Source organism: Salvia miltiorrhiza, chromosome 5 (genome assembly GCF_028751815.1).
Source record: "Salvia miltiorrhiza cultivar Shanhuang (shh) chromosome 5, IMPLAD_Smil_shh, whole genome shotgun sequence".
Classification (NCBI taxonomy): Eukaryota; Viridiplantae; Streptophyta; class Magnoliopsida; order Lamiales; family Lamiaceae; genus Salvia; species Salvia miltiorrhiza.
In genome coordinates this window covers 48,091,054-48,108,670 of record NC_080391.1, presented here as the reverse complement: position 1 = coordinate 48,108,670, position 17,617 = coordinate 48,091,054, and the positions used below count along the sequence as shown (strand labels likewise).

Below are 17,617 nucleotides of genomic sequence, written 5' to 3'. Positions count from 1 at the left end.
TTCGGATTCTGTGTTGTATCAACATTGTAGTACTGAAAGTAGATAGGTTGGTTTATCTTAGGCAGTCATTCTGTAAAGATAGATCTCCAAGAAGATCCAAATCTGTACTTTGTTTTGTTGATTCAACATAGTGATTTTAGCCTTGAGGCACTCACGGGTTATTTATAATCCGTGAAAAAAGTATTCCTGTGTGTTATTTATTTCCGCTGCATGTTGATAGTAATGTTAGTAACATTCTGTTGATAACATTGCATTCAACATTACTCTTTTCTTTACACAGTTTTACTTTGTTGGTAATTTGGGGCACTAAACTCTTTCAATTGGCATCAAGAGCAGGTTCTTGACGTACTAAGAATCGATTCCTATGTGCAAAATTACCACTTATGGATTTGTCAAGTGTGTTGGCTCGACCTCCTACTCTTGATAGTGGTGGGAAGAACTACAACTTGTGGAAAACTAGGATGAAAATCTATATCAAATCTATTGATGAACGTGCCTGGGTGGCTGTGTTGGATGGGTGGACTCCACCGCGTACCACTGATGAAAATGGAGTTACTTCTCTCACACCCGAGAGTAAATGGTCTGCTGATGAAAGACTCATTTCTAACCACAACTCCAGAGCCTTAAATGCTATCTTTATCTCTGTTGATGTTCCTGCCTTTCGCATGATTTCTAATTGCACGGAAGCTCGAGATGCTTGGCTCATTTTGCAGGAACAATGTGAAGGATCAGCCAGTGTTAGAGCAACAAAAATGCGAATGTTGACCACCAAATTTGAGATTTCGAGAATGCGCGATGATGAGACTTTCTCTGCATACTATGAAAAACTCTGTGAAATCTCAAATGAAGCTGTTGGACTTGGTGAACCTATTAGCAACGAAAGATTGGTCAGTAAGATACTGAGATCTCTGCCTGAAAGGTATAACATGAAAATCTCTTCAATTGAAGAAACTGCTGATGTTGCTACTTTGCGTGTTGGGGATCTGGTCAGTAAGTTGTTAACTTTTGAGATGAATCTCGAACAGCAGAAAGCTGATCATGTGTCCAAAAGTGTGGCTTTTCGTGTTGAAAAGATTCCTGAAAACTCTGAAATTACTAACTTGTCTGAGTGTACAGATGTTGATCCCGAGGAGGAAGATGATGTTAATCTTGCTATGTTGGTTAAAATTTTTAACAACATGCTGAAATCCTTTAAGAAAGGAAAATCCAAAAATGGTTTTAGGAAACCTTCTGGGATGTCTGCTGGATCTTTATCCAACATCACCAATGTTAAGAAGAATGTTGGAACAACATCTGAAGTAAGAAGTGTTGATCACATTCAGTGTAGGGGCTGTCAAGGGATGGGTCACTATGCAAATGAGTGTCCCACAGTTGCAAGAAAAAGGCATTCTGGTCTTACTGCAACTCTTAGTGATGACTCAGATTCTGAGGAGGAAAAAGTTCTCCTTATGGCTACAGTTGATGAAGAGCATTTGCAGGAAGAAGACATGATTGGAGCCCTTGAAAATCTTGATGATGAAATGATTTTTTCAGATAGTTTTTCTGAATCTGGAACTCTTAGTTATCTTACTGAGAAATGACATTTGTATGTTGGGAGTTGAGAAACCTATTAGCAACGAAAGATTGGTCAGTAAGATACTGAGATTTTTTCAGATGTCGGGAGTTGAGAAATGACATCTGTATGTTGGTTGATGAAAACCAAAATCTCAAAGGGCAAATTACAAGGCTTGAAAGGATGCTCTCTCAACGTGATGCTGAACTTGATATACTCCGAGGTAAAGTTTGTGATTCTGAAAGGGTGTTTAAACGTGAACCAAGATTATAATTTTGCTCTTTCACGTTTTAGGTTGATGTAATATATACATTTAACTAAAAAATATTTTCAAGATGCATTTGAATCAACATAAATTCAATTTTAATTCTTGTTTTCTTTTATATATAATATACATATTAATCACGAATGGAATATATTACAAATACTTCTAAATAGTTCGCAAAATGACAAAACTAATTCAAACTGATCAAATCTAATGAAAATAGAATTGCAACTCATATTTAGGTAAAATTTGAGCCGAAGACCACTTCATTAATAAATGTATTTTGATGCCTTCAATTTATCACTTGAATTAGACCTTATCGTTATCGATCAATTTTAATACTAGTATTTATTTTACATAATAGAATTTGTAGTTACAGTCAATATATCAATAAAAAAATATTGTCATAATATTATATAATATAAATATTATTAGTATTCATGAGTGTGGAATAACCGTGCTATCGAGTATAATATTTTGATCATAATTTCTACCAGAAATATATTATTGAAGTTATGTTAACAAAAATGAAGTCAAAATGAGTAAAAGTAACACGGGCAAGTGCGCCAGTTATTGATCTCAATTGTCAAATTCATTTTTTGAAATTGTGGAGCTAATAATAATTATGGTGTCATTTTCTCTTTCCCCTTTTTTGTGGCTCATATCTATAATTAAATTTTAACACACGCGTGCTTCACTTTGTAGTATTTTTCTTTCTTTTCTACCATATTTATCTTCTTTAAAGGAACAGATGGTTTCATTACTACCATACTTTTAATCAACAATTCCACTAACTCTTTTTTCTCTTTTGTATTTTCAAGCATAAAATTCATTTTTTTTTTCTACTTTCGGTTACAATATACAAGGTTGTTAATGGGGCCCTGTACTAGTTTTTTATAAATTCAATTGTCTTTTTTGCCTTTGTTAGTTAAGCGTGATACTAATTTTGGAAGAATGTGTACCGTGGAAATTTTACGGGCTTTATGTCATGTTTATGATAAATTTCAAGGAAAGAAAATACTATCACACAAATTTTTATGATAATATTATTATGAATTGAATTAAGAAAAAAAAAAAACATTGTCCTAATTATTTTTTCATTAAGTCAAATAGTGAAAATGTGTAGTTTTTATTACTTTCTTCGTTCCTCAAATAACTTTTAGGAGGAGGGGCACATATTTTACGATGCAATTGTTGAGTGTATTGAAATAGTGGAAAAAAATGTTATAATTAGTATTAAAAGTGGTGAAAAATTGTTATAGTAATTGGTATTAAGAATGGTGAAAATTTGAAAAATAACAATAAATTGAATATTATTAGTAGTGGAGTAGTATCCCAAAATGGATAGAAAATTATTTTGAGGACAACCTAAAAAAGAAAGATAATACTAAGTTATTTAAGAGACAGAGGAAGTATTTTTCATCAACGAGCACCCGTAATGTTTTCACAGTTGAATATTTGCTGGCCGTTGGAAATGTTCATAAGTTAACCGGATTTTGTTAGTTACACAAATTGACACACCTTCAAATGTAAATATATTTTGAGATATATTTTTATTTTTGTGATACGCATAATAATTACCTATCATACAATATCACAAATTTTTTTAGTGACAACTTTTAAAATAATAATTTTTCAAAAAGACTTAGCTCAAGGGTAAAGTTGAGACACTCAAAGACTCTCATTTGTGAGAGGTCTTGGGTTCAATTTCACTTGCGTATGGGTAGTTTTTTCACTTTCGTGTGAGTAGTATTTCCATTTTTGTGTGGGTAGTAGTCTCGTTTGCGTGCGATTATTTTCCCACTTTTGTGTGATGTAGAGATCACGCGTGCGTGCGGATATTTTTACACGTCTGGTGATTCAAAAAATGGTTTTGTCGAGTCTTTGTTAACTGTGATGGACTTTCTAATTAGGGGAGTTTATTGGATTGAGATTCTGTAGGATTTTAAAAAGTTGATAGATTTTAAAGGACTTTCGAAATCTATAGACTCCGCGTGGAGTCGCATGGAGTTTAGAGGAATCCATCGAAATCTCAAGTATGAAGCTCGGATTTCGTCCTTTGCATTTTTTTGACAAATCCATCAGAATCCATGAAATGTTGAATATCAACTGATTTTAAAAGACTTTAAAAAGTCTAGTTTGAATAACTCTAAATTTTAAAAGATTTTAAAAAATTTGGATTGAATACCTCTAGATTTTAAAGAACTTTTAAAAGTATGGATTAAATACATCCAAACTTTCGAAATCCTTTAAAATTCCTACATAATCTAAATCCAATACACCCCCAAGACATGATTGGTTTTAAGTTTGTTTCCTTTTTCAAAAAATAAATAAATAATTAACAAGATTTGGGCACAATTAACCCAAAAGCAGGAGATGCCGTGCATGTTAATTAATGGAGTATTAAAAAATTGAAAGAATTAAGCCGCTACATCTCATTCACAACAATCATTAAAATCATATCTTCTTTACTTTCAATCTCTCCCTCTCTCTCTAGAATACTGCATTTTTCACTGTACAACAACGTAATAAACATTATGGGAATTTTGTATATATATTTACCTACGAGGGCTCTGCAGATATGTTGAACATGTGCTTTTAACACATTTCTCTCTCTCTCTCTCTCACTTAACCAATCGTAGGTTTGATTGTTCTGACGAATCCAATGGCACCAAGTGGAGAAGAAAAAAACTGCAGTCCGGGTTCGGGCCCTGAAACAGAGGCCCGAAAATCAGCTGCCGATGCACCTAAAACCCTCACCTCACACTCACAGATTCTCATGCCCGAGGTAATTAATTTCATTTTTAACATATTTAAATCCTTACATATATCAATATTATTTCTGAGTGTGTGTGTGTGTGTGTTTAGTTTATCCATGTCTTTTCTTTCCTTGTTTGTGTTTTTTGCAAGCGTTAAGCAACTGTGAGTTTCTGTTACCTTTCTATTTCATGGATGCACGCCAGTGGAGTATATAGTTAAATATCTACTATATTGAATATAAATTGACAAAATAAATACTATTAGAATTAGATTGAAATCTAATGGAAAATCAGTACCATGCATATTTTATTATTAGAATTAGATTGAAATCTAATAGAAAATCAGTACCATGCATATTTTATTATTATTAGGTGGCTATTTATTTCACCGATTTTGAAGTTTGATGGACAAGGGATTTGGACCATTTGGTAGCAGCCCAAATTCACCGACTCTAATTGTGGTGCCCACACTTTTCATCACACTCGCATTTATTTAATTTCACTTATCTAATTTATCAAAAAAAAAAGTTTGATTATTTATTTTCACGTGACGTTGTTGTATCGATATTATCGAGTAAATATATGTGGACATATGTTTTTTTTTTAAGTTTTTTTTGTAAATTAATAATATTAAATAAATAAATTTAAATAGGAGACTCGAACCCAAGACCTTTGACATTGGACATTTACCCCTTACTGGTTTGGTCAATACACGCGCACACATATGTTTAATACTTAGGAAAGAGTATTTAATTATAATATGTACTTGTTGTACATCAACTTCTTCAAACGTAGGCACATAGGAATAAATCATTGTAAAACACTTGAGACACAAAATTTAACACTCGGCCTATGTCTTATTTCGTATTTTAAGTTAACAGCAATCTAAACGTCTAAGATAATATTAGTAATATTTATATTTAATTTCACATAACAAAGCACGAGAGAGACATGATACAATAAGATTGTAGAAGATCTAAAGTCGGATATCTCATTAATTCGAGGGGTCCTAGCTGTAGTAATTAAAATGCACACTTTTGACACAATTAATGTTGTGTTTGTAGATTAGTGGAAATTATCATAGTTTATGTGCCTTATGTGCCTCCCATAATCCCAACACCAAACTAATTAAGGGATGCGTTATATAGTTAAGCATATTCTATTTAGATATTGAGTAGTAGAATTTCAACAGTAATTATTATTAGAAGCTTAATTTCACTTTTGCAAGTTGTGGGAGTTGATCATCACTTTTTAATTTAATGACTTCATAATTATGTCTCCAACATATGTACATTTCAAGATGGAGGGCCATTCTTGTTTCTATTATTGGTATTTTACATCACAAACATTTTTATATTATAAAAATGTTTCTTGTAAAATACTTATGATTTATTTTTTCTGTTAGCGTGCGTGACTACGTGAGCAATCACTAAAAATAATACTTGTAGAAGAGTTTTGTATTATATCGTTCTTATAAATTTTTATGTAATATTAATTATTTTAATTATGTTGAAGATATATATTTTATGAATTTTTTTTGAGGGGGAATATATATTTTATGAATTAAGTGATAAAGAAATTGCCTTTCTAAATATTTTTTCCTATAAACTTGCCGAGTAGTTTGACTTGCAAATTTTTTAAGTGACTAAAAGTCTAAGCCTTCTATAAATTCCTGAAAATTGGACCTGGTTAATGCACAACCTTCATTATTTAATATTATTTTAAGGGTTAATTGCATCAAAATACCCGACCTTTTCCCAAAATTCGGTTTTTTGACAAACTTTTTAATTGTAGCAAAAATTTTAGCAACGTTTCAATTTATTGCAATATCCATCCGCGTATATTTTCGGCCAAATCCATGCTGAGGTGGACCTCCGTAAAGCTTAGGTGGCATGTCGTGCCGGGTATTGAAACATTGTCGTCTCAAATCCATTGCAATAAATTGAAACGTAGCTAAAATAAATTGGTCGGAAATGAATGGATTTGGCCGGAAATATACGCGGGACGGACATTGCAATAAATTGAAACGTAGCTAAAATTTTTGCTACAATTAAAAAGTTTGTCAAAAAACCAAATTTTGGAAAAGGTCAGGTATTTTGATGCAATTAACCCTTATTTTAATATGCTAGTTACAACTTTTTTTGACTTGCTAGGCACAACTATGTATCATCATATTTATTAACATACTCTTTTTCTTAGCACACCCACTTGTAAAAATTAATAGGAAATTTCCGTTATGGTAAAGGTAAATGAATGTGTATAGTTTTATTGACTAATTTAAAAGTAGTGTGCAATTTATGACTTATGGGAGCTCTAAAACAGTTATCGGTATTTAAAATATGTAGATATGTTGCAATTAAATATATAATACCACGTGGACATAGCATGAAATATAGTCACATAATAATCACACTCGAGCGATCTTGAATGATTGAATATAGTCTCACGCTTATACTGATTATTACTATTGAAAGGGCTCAATGAGACCAGGCGTGTGAATGCTTATCATTACCTTAAAGTTCCATTACATCTTTTTCCACATTTCTTAGACTAAAAGAAACGCTTTCATAGTATTTAAACATAAAACAATAAATATTTAATATTGAATACACAATAAAATAACCCCTAAAAAGGAATACACAACTTATATATAATACCAAAATATAGTTTTTTGATGGCATTTTCTTCCCCACCGAATTTGTGACAAATTTGCAATAAAATCATCAATTGACGACCATGGTAAAAGACTAAAAGTTAAGAAAAGAAGCAACAGGATAGAAGTAAAATCCACTAGCCGAAGAGAGAGAGGAGAAAAAAAGAATAAATTTAATTTATTTCAAATTTATTTTTAATAAAAATGTCTTATTAGAGTATCAATAGTGAGGAGACGCTATAAGATGATGGTCCCCACCCGCCTCTCCTCTCCAGTGCATTGACTCTATAAGAGGCGCTATATATAATTCTCATTTCCATTTTATCTCATTTTTATTCTTCTATTTTGAAAATTGAACATTTTATTAAAATTAAGTTCAAATATTATATTAATTAAAATAAAATAAAATACTTACAATAACATATAATAATTAAAATTAAAATTACAATAATTTTTTTTATGACGAGACCAAATGCGCTCATTCAAAAATGATATGTGAAATTGAAGTAGAAATAAATGGATATTTATAGAAGAAAATAAAGGAAGAGTAATAAAAAATTATGGCTGAACGGTCGAAAAATTAGGTTTGTGAAATATATAAAAATAGCAAAAAACTACATACTCTTGATACGAAGGAAGTAAGATTTTAGTTTCTATGTAAAATGAATGGACTTTTCTATACGCGCAACTTAAGAATGATGATTGGTGTGACATCTAACAACCAAAACAACGGAATTAAATGAAATTTATTTATTTATATGAAGGACTGAATGTCATGAGTCCATACATTAAAATTTGAATAGAAAAAAGGCATAAAATTATGAACGAATGCTTTACACATGCCTGAATTTCGTGCGTGGCGACCGCGACGACGAGAATGAATATCGATGAATGAAAACACACACACACACTCCACTTCAACAATGCCCTCCAGCAACGATCTGCAGTCTGCGATCTTTTAGCGGAGGTTTAATAAGAGTGAGACCTCTAATTCATTTCAATCTTCTATTCCTGCTGATTCCGTTTCTTCCTCTGCATGTTCAATTTCCCTCGGTAGTGTCACACGCTGGCAGTTGTAGTTAACCTCGTTTCATAGATCTCCACGATTTTAATAGCTATAGTTCCCGATTTTATGTGGTTGGGGTTTTGTTATTATTGAGGGTTTGGTTCGCGCAGCTCAATTCCCACTTTCTAGTTGCGGTTTTAGTGGAATCAGGTGCATCTGTTTCGTTTGTTTGGATAAGTTAATTTTTCTCCTGATTTGATGGAGCATGGAATGGATCGGAGATTTATTCGTTTACTGTGTTGACTTGAATTCAATTTATTGATTTCAATTAGACTAATAATTGGGAAATGATTGCAGAAATTGAAGGGGGGAGGAGGTGGGCAAGCTTCTATTGAAATGGGGCAGTACAATGGTGCTGATTATACAGGCATCAGTGAAGCTCCTTCTCCTAGGGCACATCATGGTAAGAAAGTCTCATTATTACCCCTTATCTTCCTCATATTCTATGAGGTGTCGGGGGGGCCGTTTGGGGTGGAGGATAGTGTGAGGGCAGCTGGTCCACTCCTTGCTCTTGCGGGCTTTTTGATATTCCCATTCATTTGGAGTGTTCCAGAAGCCTTGATAACTGCAGAGATGGGCACAATGTTTCCTGAAAATGGTGGATATGTAGTTTGGGTATCGTCTGCTCTGGGGCCGTTTTGGGGTTTTCAGCAAGGGTGGATGAAATGGTTGAGTGGAGTGATTGACAATGCCCTTTATCCTGTGTTGTTTCTTGATTACCTGAAATCGGGGATCCCTGCTTTGGCCGGGGGTCTGCCTAGGGTTATAGCTGTGTTGGCCTTGACGATTGCCTTGACTTACATGAACTATAGGGGTTTAACCATTGTGGGCTGGGTTGCTGTGGTGCTCGGGGTGTTCTCCATCCTCCCTTTCGTGGTGATGGGGTTTATCTCAATACCGAAGTTGAGTCCTGAAAGATGGCTCGTCGTGGATCTTCACAATGTGAACTGGAATTTGTATCTCAACACCCTCTTTTGGAATTTGAATTATTGGGACTCAATTAGTACTCTTGCAGGGGAAGTAGAAAATCCGAAAAAAACTCTGCCAAAAGCTCTGTTTTACGCGTTAATCCTTGTTGTTCTTGGATATTTCTTCCCTCTGTTAATTGGCACGGGAGCTGTTCCTCTGCAGCGCGACTTGTGGGCCGATGGTTACTTCTCTGAGATAGCGAAAATGGTAGGCGGAGTGTGGTTGACAGTGTGGATTCAGGGAGCTGCAGCTATGTCGAACATGGGGATGTTTGTGACTGAAATGAGCAGCGACTCGTTTCAGCTTCTTGGCATGGCCGAAAGAGGGATGCTCCCGGAGTTCTTTGCCAGAAGATCTCGTCATGGGACACCACTCGTTGGTATACTATTCTCAGCTTCTGGTGTGCTCCTACTCTCGTGGTTGAGCTTCCAAGAGATAGTAGCTGCTGAAAATTTCTTGTATTGCTTTGGGATGTTGTTGGAATTTGTGGCATTCGTGCGTCTCAGAATCATAGCCCCGGATACCCCTCGTCCTTACAAGATCCCTGGCGGGACAATCGGGGCCATCGTGATGTGCGTTCCACCAACCATGCTAATTTGTGTGGTCTTGGCTCTTTCTTCCCTCAAAGTTATGATTGTTAGCCTCGTTGCCGTTATGCTCGGTGTTATACTGCACCCTTGCTTGAAGCACTGCGAAAATAAGAGGTGGCTTAGATTTTCTGAAAGTTCGGATCTTCCAGATATTCATGCTGCTGCTGCTCGCGAGGATGAGACTTTGATATGAGCTTCATGCCGGCTTTCCTTAGTAGAGTTTCTTGGTGTGTAAATAGAGCTTGCATCTTCTTTCTTAGCTTCCCTGCCTGCTTCCGCCTCATTCAGTCATCGAGACGTACCTTAGCTCTATATAACGGTACCTGGATGGGACTTTTCTTTGCGTAGCTCTCTCGATTTTCTAGTGCAGATCCTTAACTTTAGAAGCTGAAGGTGTTGGATTAATGAGGATTATCCCAACTGTTTTAATCTTGCTACGGTTAGGTTTCTTGGTGATGTTTGTTCCAACGAAATTTGGTTGCAAATAGCTGCAGATCTCAATGCTGTATGTAATGGATTGTTGTATGAATGAGGTCACATATGTTTCAGCTCCCTCTCTCAAACAACTTGTTCACTTCATCTGAATTTTGATTTACCTGCGCAGAGCTTGCTCAACTTCAGTTTAAACATCGTCACACCCTTTGTCCCAATTTTGTTGTCTTCTAGTATACTTCTCATCGGCTTTTTTTTTTTTTTTTTTTTTTTTATCTAGTAGTAGTATTCTGTTTTAGAATGTTTCTATTGTATAATCCCTCTTTACTATATTTGGTATTTTTTTCAATTATATTTTCTCAACAGTCAATTCCACATCTAAATCTACATAAAAAAGGAAATAAATATATAGGGCGGAGTCATCTTAAGAGGGTTTTGGCTAAGCTTATTTTAAAGAGTATAAACTCTTGGAGCTTATAAAATGTACTAATTTTTAAAAGCTTATAAGTTGTCAAAGTGTTTGGCTAGACAAATATTTTTTTGCTAGAGAGAGAAAATATTTTTTTAGACAGAGAAAATTGAAGAAAAATGAAGGTGAATCATATATGATAAAAATAATAAATTATAGTTGAAAAATATTTGTAAAAAGATTGTTGCATACTCCCTCCGTCCGCAATATCGTTTCCACATTGTGGACGGCACGGGTTTTAAGAAAAGTGGTGGATTGTAGTGGATATGTAGTGAGTGGAGTTTGGGTCCCACAATTGTTGTGAGTGGAAGTTTGTGGACCCTACTTCTATAAATGGAAGTGGAAACGATATCGCGGACGGACCGAAATGGCAAATGTGGAAACGATATTGCGGACGGAGGGAGTATAAGATTATAAAAAAATAAGTTGGGGTAGAAGAACTTATTTTTTAGAAAGCTTATTTTTGGAGCTTATTATAAACTGTTTAGGAGCTTATTTGTCACACACTTTGAAGGAGCTTATAAGCTCCTACACAGCTTATAAGCTGTTTTGATGAGTTATAAGGGACGAAGTAAATAATCTCTCTCTTGCGTTATATTGAGTTTTAAATTTAAACTTAATATGTGAAGTACAAATAATTTATTAACAAACGTATCCACAGATATCGAATAGCCATGCCCAAGAGGATCATAGAATTAAAATAACACAAACATAGCTAAAAATCCCACTGATAAAAATTGATGACATCATAAGTGGTCATGGACAAAACTTGTTTAATTACAAACTACTGTAAGTCTGATAAGAAGCGACGAGAGATAATGCACCATATACTATCCCATCTCCATTAAAGAATATTCAAGAAATAATTTCTTTTCAGGTGCTAATACCGAAAAAGAATAGCACAGCGATTTGACACAAACAAGACCACCAGTTTGTTCAACCTAATCCACAGTACACAATCACATGACCAATTAGTAAGGAACCAAAAGTACTTGTATACCAACGTGGATCCTCATTTAAATGTCGGAAGCGAGGAAGTTTCCAGATAACGCAACCTGCCAAAAAAGGTCGATAACCCAGCATCACTTAAAGCTTTATTGTGTCATACACAGATTTATGACAAGTTTGTTAAGTGGAACATCACCAAAAAGCCACACAGAAAAGCAGGAATATTTTCAAGAGATGGTGCAGCACATACCTTCTCGCCAAGCTTGAATTTTGGAAGACCTTTGTAAGGGCATGTAGAACACCGAAAAGCATCACCAAGACCACACTGTACAAAAAGGATTACCAATTAAGTAAAATTACATGAAACTGGGAAGAGTTTTACAAACAAGTTAAGTCGAATTAAGTGTAACATTTGGATATGATGAGAATCTCACTAGGAATTTTAACAATCAATGAATATTCAACATATTATACAGGCTCCACATATAAGCAATAATTAGTGTGATGTCTTTGAAATTAATACCTATCAAGTTGATGACACACAATAAGCTAATAAGTGAGTAAAGTACTTAAAAACCTTTCTAAAGGATTTGACTTATCAAAACAAAATTTCCAGACTTCACAGAGTGATCTTCGTAAACACTATTAGCAGGAACTTTAATTCTTTCTTTCTATTGCCTTCACCAGAGCTTGACTTCGAAGATATGCATGTCATGGTGATCATTCAACTAAATCTTTACACAGAAAGATGTTAACTTCAAAATCAGATGAGCATCTAGCCCCAGGCTTAGAAAGATTTGCAATTTACTTTAACGCCCATAATTTCACAAGGTTAATCTTAAACAACAGCCAAAATCGAAAAGCAGCAGAATGGATTTGCATAGTCAAATGTAATTAAACATACATTTCCACAAGCAGACTCGGGATTGTTAATCTGGTCCATAGTAAGTCCAAGCTTCACTTTTTCCTCCTCTTCAGCTCTTCCACAACTGCAATTTTTGCAAGCTTTCCTCGTGATGCCAACTTCACAATCACCTACAGCAGAAGCACTACAATGTCATCACTTGTCAAGTATTCATAGAACAATAAACAGACAATATAAAGATGAAAACTAACCAGAGGGCAGTTGGGGTTTTTTCAAATCCTCTTCAGTAAGGAGGCTATCCTCATCAATCAAATCCTCATCATCATTAATCTGAACTTTTGGTAGAACTTGGGAAGTCTTTTTTAGCGCAAAAGAAGATCCAATCTTCCATGAAGGCTTCTTACACTTTACCTGTCCATAGAAGATACAAGAATTTAATTCTGAGGATCCACAAGTAGAAACTAATATTTAAACTCAAAAAATCATATTTACATTACTGGGTTCACAACAAGAACTGGAAGACAGTGATGATGTCGATGGTACATCATCAGCACCATCATCATCTTCAAAATAAAAATAATACTATTGAACAGTATAAACAAATGGAACAAGCTCTCAAATGTTGATACTTATAAAGGAAAAGTATAAGCATAGCATCTAGCCAGATTCCAGAAAGATATAAAGATGAGAACATGGAAGTCAACCAAAGGTTAAGTTATAACAATATGTCAATATGATTAACTTGAGTTACAAGTATTGCTCAGATCACTATTTGATGCATCTGCCTCCTGCTAAATATAACCCTAAGCTACTGAATTAGATTAGCTAGCTGAAGATAAACAGGAGTTAATTATAAAAAGACCACGCAATACGAAAACAATACTGAACAATAATTGACAAAAAAGAAGTTTAGGGAGTGACGCACCCCAAAAGACTCCCTATGTATGTCCAGGAATCCAGCCAGAAACAACTCGCGTTCAAGAGAAGCGTTTTTCTGCAGGAGAATCCAAGTATGTTTATCAAATATGCTTAACATAGCAAAAAAAATTTGGTGACTACATCTCCACCAAGGAAGAAAACGAATAAACTAACAAACTACCATTTGTTCCCCAGCAGTTTGAGAAGCCAAATAAAAAAGGACAGCTCCAGCAGGTTTTAAAACTCTTGAGATATTTCTGAGCAACTGATCACTGGGAAACTCCAATGTTTTACAGAGAGAAACAACATCATCTATAGATGAAGATTCCAGTGACGTTAAACCTGCCAAAAGATATAAAAAAGAACAAAAGTATAAATCAAGTGAGCAGCTGTGAATCAACATTTGAAATGGAAACACGAAGTCAAAAGTAAAAGATATCAACCAAAGATTCTACATCCTCCGGAATTTAAGATTTTTGTGCAGATGAAAAGAATTAATCTAGTACTAATAAACTGGAGAGCTCTTCTACGACATTCTATAACTACAGCACCCACAGTCATCAATAGAGTTGGTAAACAGACTCCAAATGAAACATTTAACACGATGCTATCAACTAGATAACTGTATTTTATCCCCCACCATCAAGAATTTCCTTATTAATCAAATAGAATAAAATGGCGCCCATACTACAACATATACCCATGCAAAGAAAACCAAGTTTATCAAGAAAAAAGTGTTCGAAATAGAGGATTCAACGCTAAGAAATTTCTTCAATACAATACATCTCAATCAAGAAAATATAACAAGTGACAATAACTTACTGTCTGAGGTAGCTTGAGTGATGATTAGAGGATCCAGCTTTACAACATCTTCCTTCCTTAGCTTCTTAATAGCATCGGAAACTGCGGATATCGACACAGCTACTTGATCCGTGATCACCAACAATTTATCCTGCCCCATTTTCGTTCCCTACACCAAAAAATACCCGAACGAAAACAGGTTAATTGCTAGCAGAATAATCCCCCAAAAATAGAATCACAAGACCATGCGCGCAAAGGAAAAATCAAACACAAATTCAACATGAATAAGAGTGGAAATCGCGAGGCGACTAAACAATTCGTGGCGAGTAAAACCAAAGCAGCTGTGGACTAAATGGAAGCGCGAAGATCTCACCCGGAAAACGACTTCGAGCAGCAATCACCGGAAGCTGGAAAAAGGGATTATCACCGGAATTTCTCAAAGGGAAAGGGCAACCGAAATTTGTAGTGAAGAAAAGAAAATGATTTGCCGGCTGTATTTAAATTAAATATTTTTGGGACTTCTCCTCTCCGCCGACTTACTATTGGAGATTAAATCGTGTTGCTAAATTTCATAGTCGCGTTCCGAGATTTTTATTTATCTCTCTCACACACACACACAACTTATAAGGAGAGAGCACGCTTTTATATTCAAATTCTCAATTTATATTCAGACGCTCCTCCTCTACTCCAGCCATGGCTATTTGCTCATTTCACTGAATAATCTCCAATTGGAAGGGGAAATCATGGGGAAAAAGCCTTCTGCGGCGAGTGCTAGCTCCGGTGATGAAGAGCTGCACGCGGCGGCGCGATCGGGGGACCTGAAGGCGGTGCAGGCGATATGCAGCACCAATCCTCTCGCTGTCAACTCGCGCGACAGGCACTCCCGTACGCCGTATCCTAATTTGCTTCATTCATATTTCTCTTGATTTAGTTTACCACTCTTTCATCGGCATGTTTAATTGTAGTCAGCTTTATTTTTACATTGGAGCTGGAAAGAGTTTCCTTTAGGGTTTAGGGTTTAGGTTAAATAATTTCACGTTAGTATACTGTACTGAAATTTTGATGGTAGTTCAATTTGACAGGAATTATGGGATCGCAACATGAATTTGTGAAACTTGACTTGAATTGTTAAAATGCTTTCATGTCTTTGTTTGTATTAACTTGAAGGAAAAAGGTAAAAGGAAAGGTTAAATGTGAAATTATTTGCAAATATTTATGCTAGTTTCATTTGGTCTCGTATGTGGTGAAGTTTATGAATTATCTGGAATTAGAATATTTGATGAAAGATGAATAAACGTGCTAAACAGCTTCATGTTACTGCATTCTACAATCCTTATGTAGATTGGACACTTAATCTGATGTGTTGCTCTAGTATCTTTAAACATCATTGCACAATAACAGAAATGGTCGTTTCCAATTTGGATTTTAGAGTGATCAATTTTTTCTTGAGAAAGTTCAGGTGTACTCTCTCTTCCCCAAGCATTAGTAGATTCAGTTTATCAAAAATGGGACTTTTGTGATGTTGTTTTGCAGCATATAATACTTACACATAATCTTCTAAGGTTACATGTAGGTTTACAAAGAAATAAACATTGGATCATTGGTCAATTCCAATTTAGAGTGAACAATGGTTCTTTAGAAAGTTCGGGGACACTAACTACTTGCTCTCTCTCTCTCTCTCTCTCTCTCAGTTTATCAGAAATGGGACTTTTGTGATGTTGCTTTGCATCATATAGAACTTAGTTTTAAACTTCTCACCTTCATCAAGGGTTCGAAAGAAATCAATATTGGATCATTCTGAAGACCTAGAGTAAACTAGATGCAGTAGCATCTAAGATCATGTCCTCATTTAGTTCATCGAGAGCATATATCAAGGTTCTTTAAAGTTGATGCTACATTCTTGTGATCTTTTCTTTCCTTAAGTGACATTGAACCATAGGCTACACCTAGCGGCATGGGCAGGGCATTCTGAAGTCGTAAACTATCTTTGTAAGAACAAGGCCGATGTCGGTGCTGCTGCCATGGATGACATGGGTGCAATTCACTTTGCCGCACAAAAGGGTCACGTAGACGTTGTCAAGATTCTTCTGACGTCGGGAGTATCTGTCAAGTCTTGTAACCGGAAGGGCATGACCGCCCTTCACTATGCAGCTCAGGGCTCAAATGTGGAATTCATAAATTATTTGTTGAAGAAAGGTGCAAACAAGAATATGAAGAACAAGGCTGGAAAGACTGCTGTTGATCTTGCAAGCAGTGAAGAGATCCGCAAATTGTTACTTGGATATGAGCCTTCTTCTCAAAGAGTGGTTAGCAATGGTAATGAAAAAGATGAAAAGGCTGAAACGAAAACTGCATCTGCTGAAGAAGTGGTGGAGGGGTCTGAAAGCGGTGCTGCTGTGCAAGGAGACGAAGGTGGTGAAGAAGGGAAAGATGAGAGTCTGAAGAGGAAAAATGGAGACAGTAATGAGGAAAACCAACAGGGAGCTAAGAAGAGTAAAGTAGCTCTGGGTCATCTTCTGGCTGAGGATGATATTCCGGAAGAGGAGGAAGAAGAAGAAGATAGGTGAACCTTCGGGTGAGGAAAGTCGTTTTCTTATAGTTTCTTCACATGAGGTAGTTTATGATGGAAGTTTACTGCTATATATACTTGCATGAGAACTCAGGAATTACGCTTCAATTGTTGTTATTGTAATATTGTTGAAGCTCAATGGTTTAACACTGGCCCCCCTTTTAAAGCACTTAATTTATGATATTTGTGCTATCTTTAATTGCAAATTTATCATAAGAGAATGAGAAATAATAAAAGGTTAAAAACTTTTTCCATATTTTAATAGTCTCATTCTTTTTATCTCATGTTCTCTAGTATGAAAAAATATAAGAAAATATTATCACATCAAATATTCCATTATCATAAATTGAAGTGGAAGATTGGAAAAGTGGCTGCTCATAATTTTTTTCTATCTTTGCCATTTGGCTAATCATAAATCATAAGTTATGAAACTCGACTCCACCCTCGAATATGTAATCTCTGTGATGGACAAAAGGTAAAGTTACTCTGTTCATCCAACAACAGCAGTGCCGGGGGTGTTTGGTGGAAGAGATGAGGTGTTTCAGTGGGAAGCACCACTTGCAATATCTCACTTGATTACCTCGACACCACCGTCTTAATTTGCTGCTCAATCATCTTTTTTTATTATTATTATTCAATTTCAGTATGCACCTCAAGATCAAATTCTTTTCAAGTTTGTTTGATTTTTTTGTAGAACGTAATGTGGTGGCTAATGAGATTGTGAATTGCATTAATTTGGCCAAAAATTGGTTACACTATGC

At 35.2% G+C, this 17,617-nt stretch overlaps 4 protein-coding genes across 7 annotated transcripts; 3 read left to right on the top strand and 1 right to left on the bottom strand.

Annotated features, from left to right (window-relative positions):
- The first annotated feature begins 383 nt into the window (after positions 1–383).
- On the top strand, positions 384–1,580 carry LOC131026051 (uncharacterized). Its single transcript, XM_057955828.1, has one exon. The coding sequence runs from the start codon at positions 384–386 to the stop codon at positions 1,578–1,580; it is 1,197 nt and encodes a 398-aa protein (XP_057811811.1).
- A 2,687-nt stretch (positions 1,581–4,267) lies between these two features.
- Positions 4,268–10,402, top strand: LOC130987096 (probable polyamine transporter At1g31830). Of its 3 annotated transcripts, XM_057910709.1 has the most exons (3): positions 8,033–8,078; positions 8,113–8,207; positions 8,593–10,402. In XM_057910709.1, exons 2-3 carry the CDS (start codon positions 8,121–8,123, stop codon positions 10,045–10,047), a joined length of 1,542 nt encoding a protein of 513 aa, XP_057766692.1. In that variant the 5' UTR covers positions 8,033–8,078; positions 8,113–8,120; the 3' UTR covers positions 10,048–10,402. The 3 variants fall into 3 exon arrangements, with proteins under 3 accessions (XP_057766690.1, XP_057766691.1, XP_057766692.1); XM_057910707.1 differs by lacking the exons at positions 8,033–8,078; positions 8,113–8,207 and adding an exon at positions 4,268–4,605; XM_057910708.1 differs by having other exon boundaries at positions 7,998–8,207.
- A 1,065-nt stretch (positions 10,403–11,467) lies between these two features.
- LOC130987094 (anamorsin homolog) lies at positions 11,468–14,810 on the bottom strand. 2 transcript variants are annotated; one of them, XM_057910705.1, is made up of 8 exons: positions 14,661–14,800; positions 14,309–14,456; positions 13,668–13,828; positions 13,494–13,562; positions 12,820–12,979; positions 12,608–12,738; positions 11,954–12,028; positions 11,468–11,810 (listed from the first exon to the last, which is right to left on the bottom strand). In XM_057910705.1, the coding sequence occupies exons 2-8, from the start codon at positions 14,445–14,447 to the stop codon at positions 11,772–11,774; spliced, it is 774 nt and encodes a 257-aa protein (XP_057766688.1). In that variant the 5' UTR covers positions 14,448–14,456; positions 14,661–14,800; the 3' UTR covers positions 11,468–11,771. The 2 variants fall into 2 exon arrangements, with proteins under 2 accessions (XP_057766688.1, XP_057766687.1); XM_057910704.1 differs by having other exon boundaries at positions 11,468–12,028; positions 14,661–14,810.
- Positions 14,811–15,030: 220 nt separating this feature from the next.
- On the top strand, positions 15,031–17,048 carry LOC130987095 (uncharacterized). The gene is made up of 2 exons (XM_057910706.1): positions 15,031–15,179; positions 16,227–17,048. Exons 1-2 carry the CDS (start codon positions 15,031–15,033, stop codon positions 16,852–16,854), a joined length of 777 nt encoding a protein of 258 aa, XP_057766689.1. The 3' UTR covers positions 16,855–17,048.
- The last annotated feature ends 569 nt before the right edge of the window (positions 17,049–17,617 follow it).

What these genes read in the sequence shown, in the direction of transcription:
- LOC130987096 (XM_057910707.1), top strand. Translation starts at nt 4,483, where the DNA reads ATGGCACCAAGTGGAGAAGAAAAAAACTGCAGTCCGGGTTCGGGCCCT. An exon ending in CACAGATTCTCATGCCCGAG is followed by an intron (nt 4,606 to 8,592) that starts GTAATTAATTTC and finishes AAATGATTGCAG; the next exon opens with AAATTGAAGGGGGGAGGAGG.
- LOC131026051 (XM_057955828.1), top strand. Translation starts at nt 384, where the DNA reads ATGGATTTGTCAAGTGTGTTGGCTCGACCTCCTACTCTTGATAGTGGT.
- LOC130987094 (XM_057910704.1), bottom strand. Translation starts at nt 14,447, where the DNA reads ATGGGGCAGGATAAATTGTTGGTGATCACGGATCAAGTAGCTGTGTCG. An exon ending in CACTCAAGCTACCTCAGACA is followed by an intron (nt 13,829 to 14,308) that starts GTAAGTTATTGT and finishes ATCTTTTGGCAG; the next exon opens with GTTTAACGTCACTGGAATCT. An exon ending in AAAACCCCAACTGCCCTCTG is followed by an intron (nt 12,739 to 12,819) that starts GTTAGTTTTCAT and finishes CTTCTGCTGTAG; the next exon opens with GTGATTGTGAAGTTGGCATC.
- LOC130987095 (XM_057910706.1), top strand. Translation starts at nt 15,031, where the DNA reads ATGGGGAAAAAGCCTTCTGCGGCGAGTGCTAGCTCCGGTGATGAAGAG. An exon ending in GACAGGCACTCCCGTACGCC is followed by an intron (nt 15,180 to 16,226) that starts GTATCCTAATTT and finishes ATTGAACCATAG; the next exon opens with GCTACACCTAGCGGCATGGG.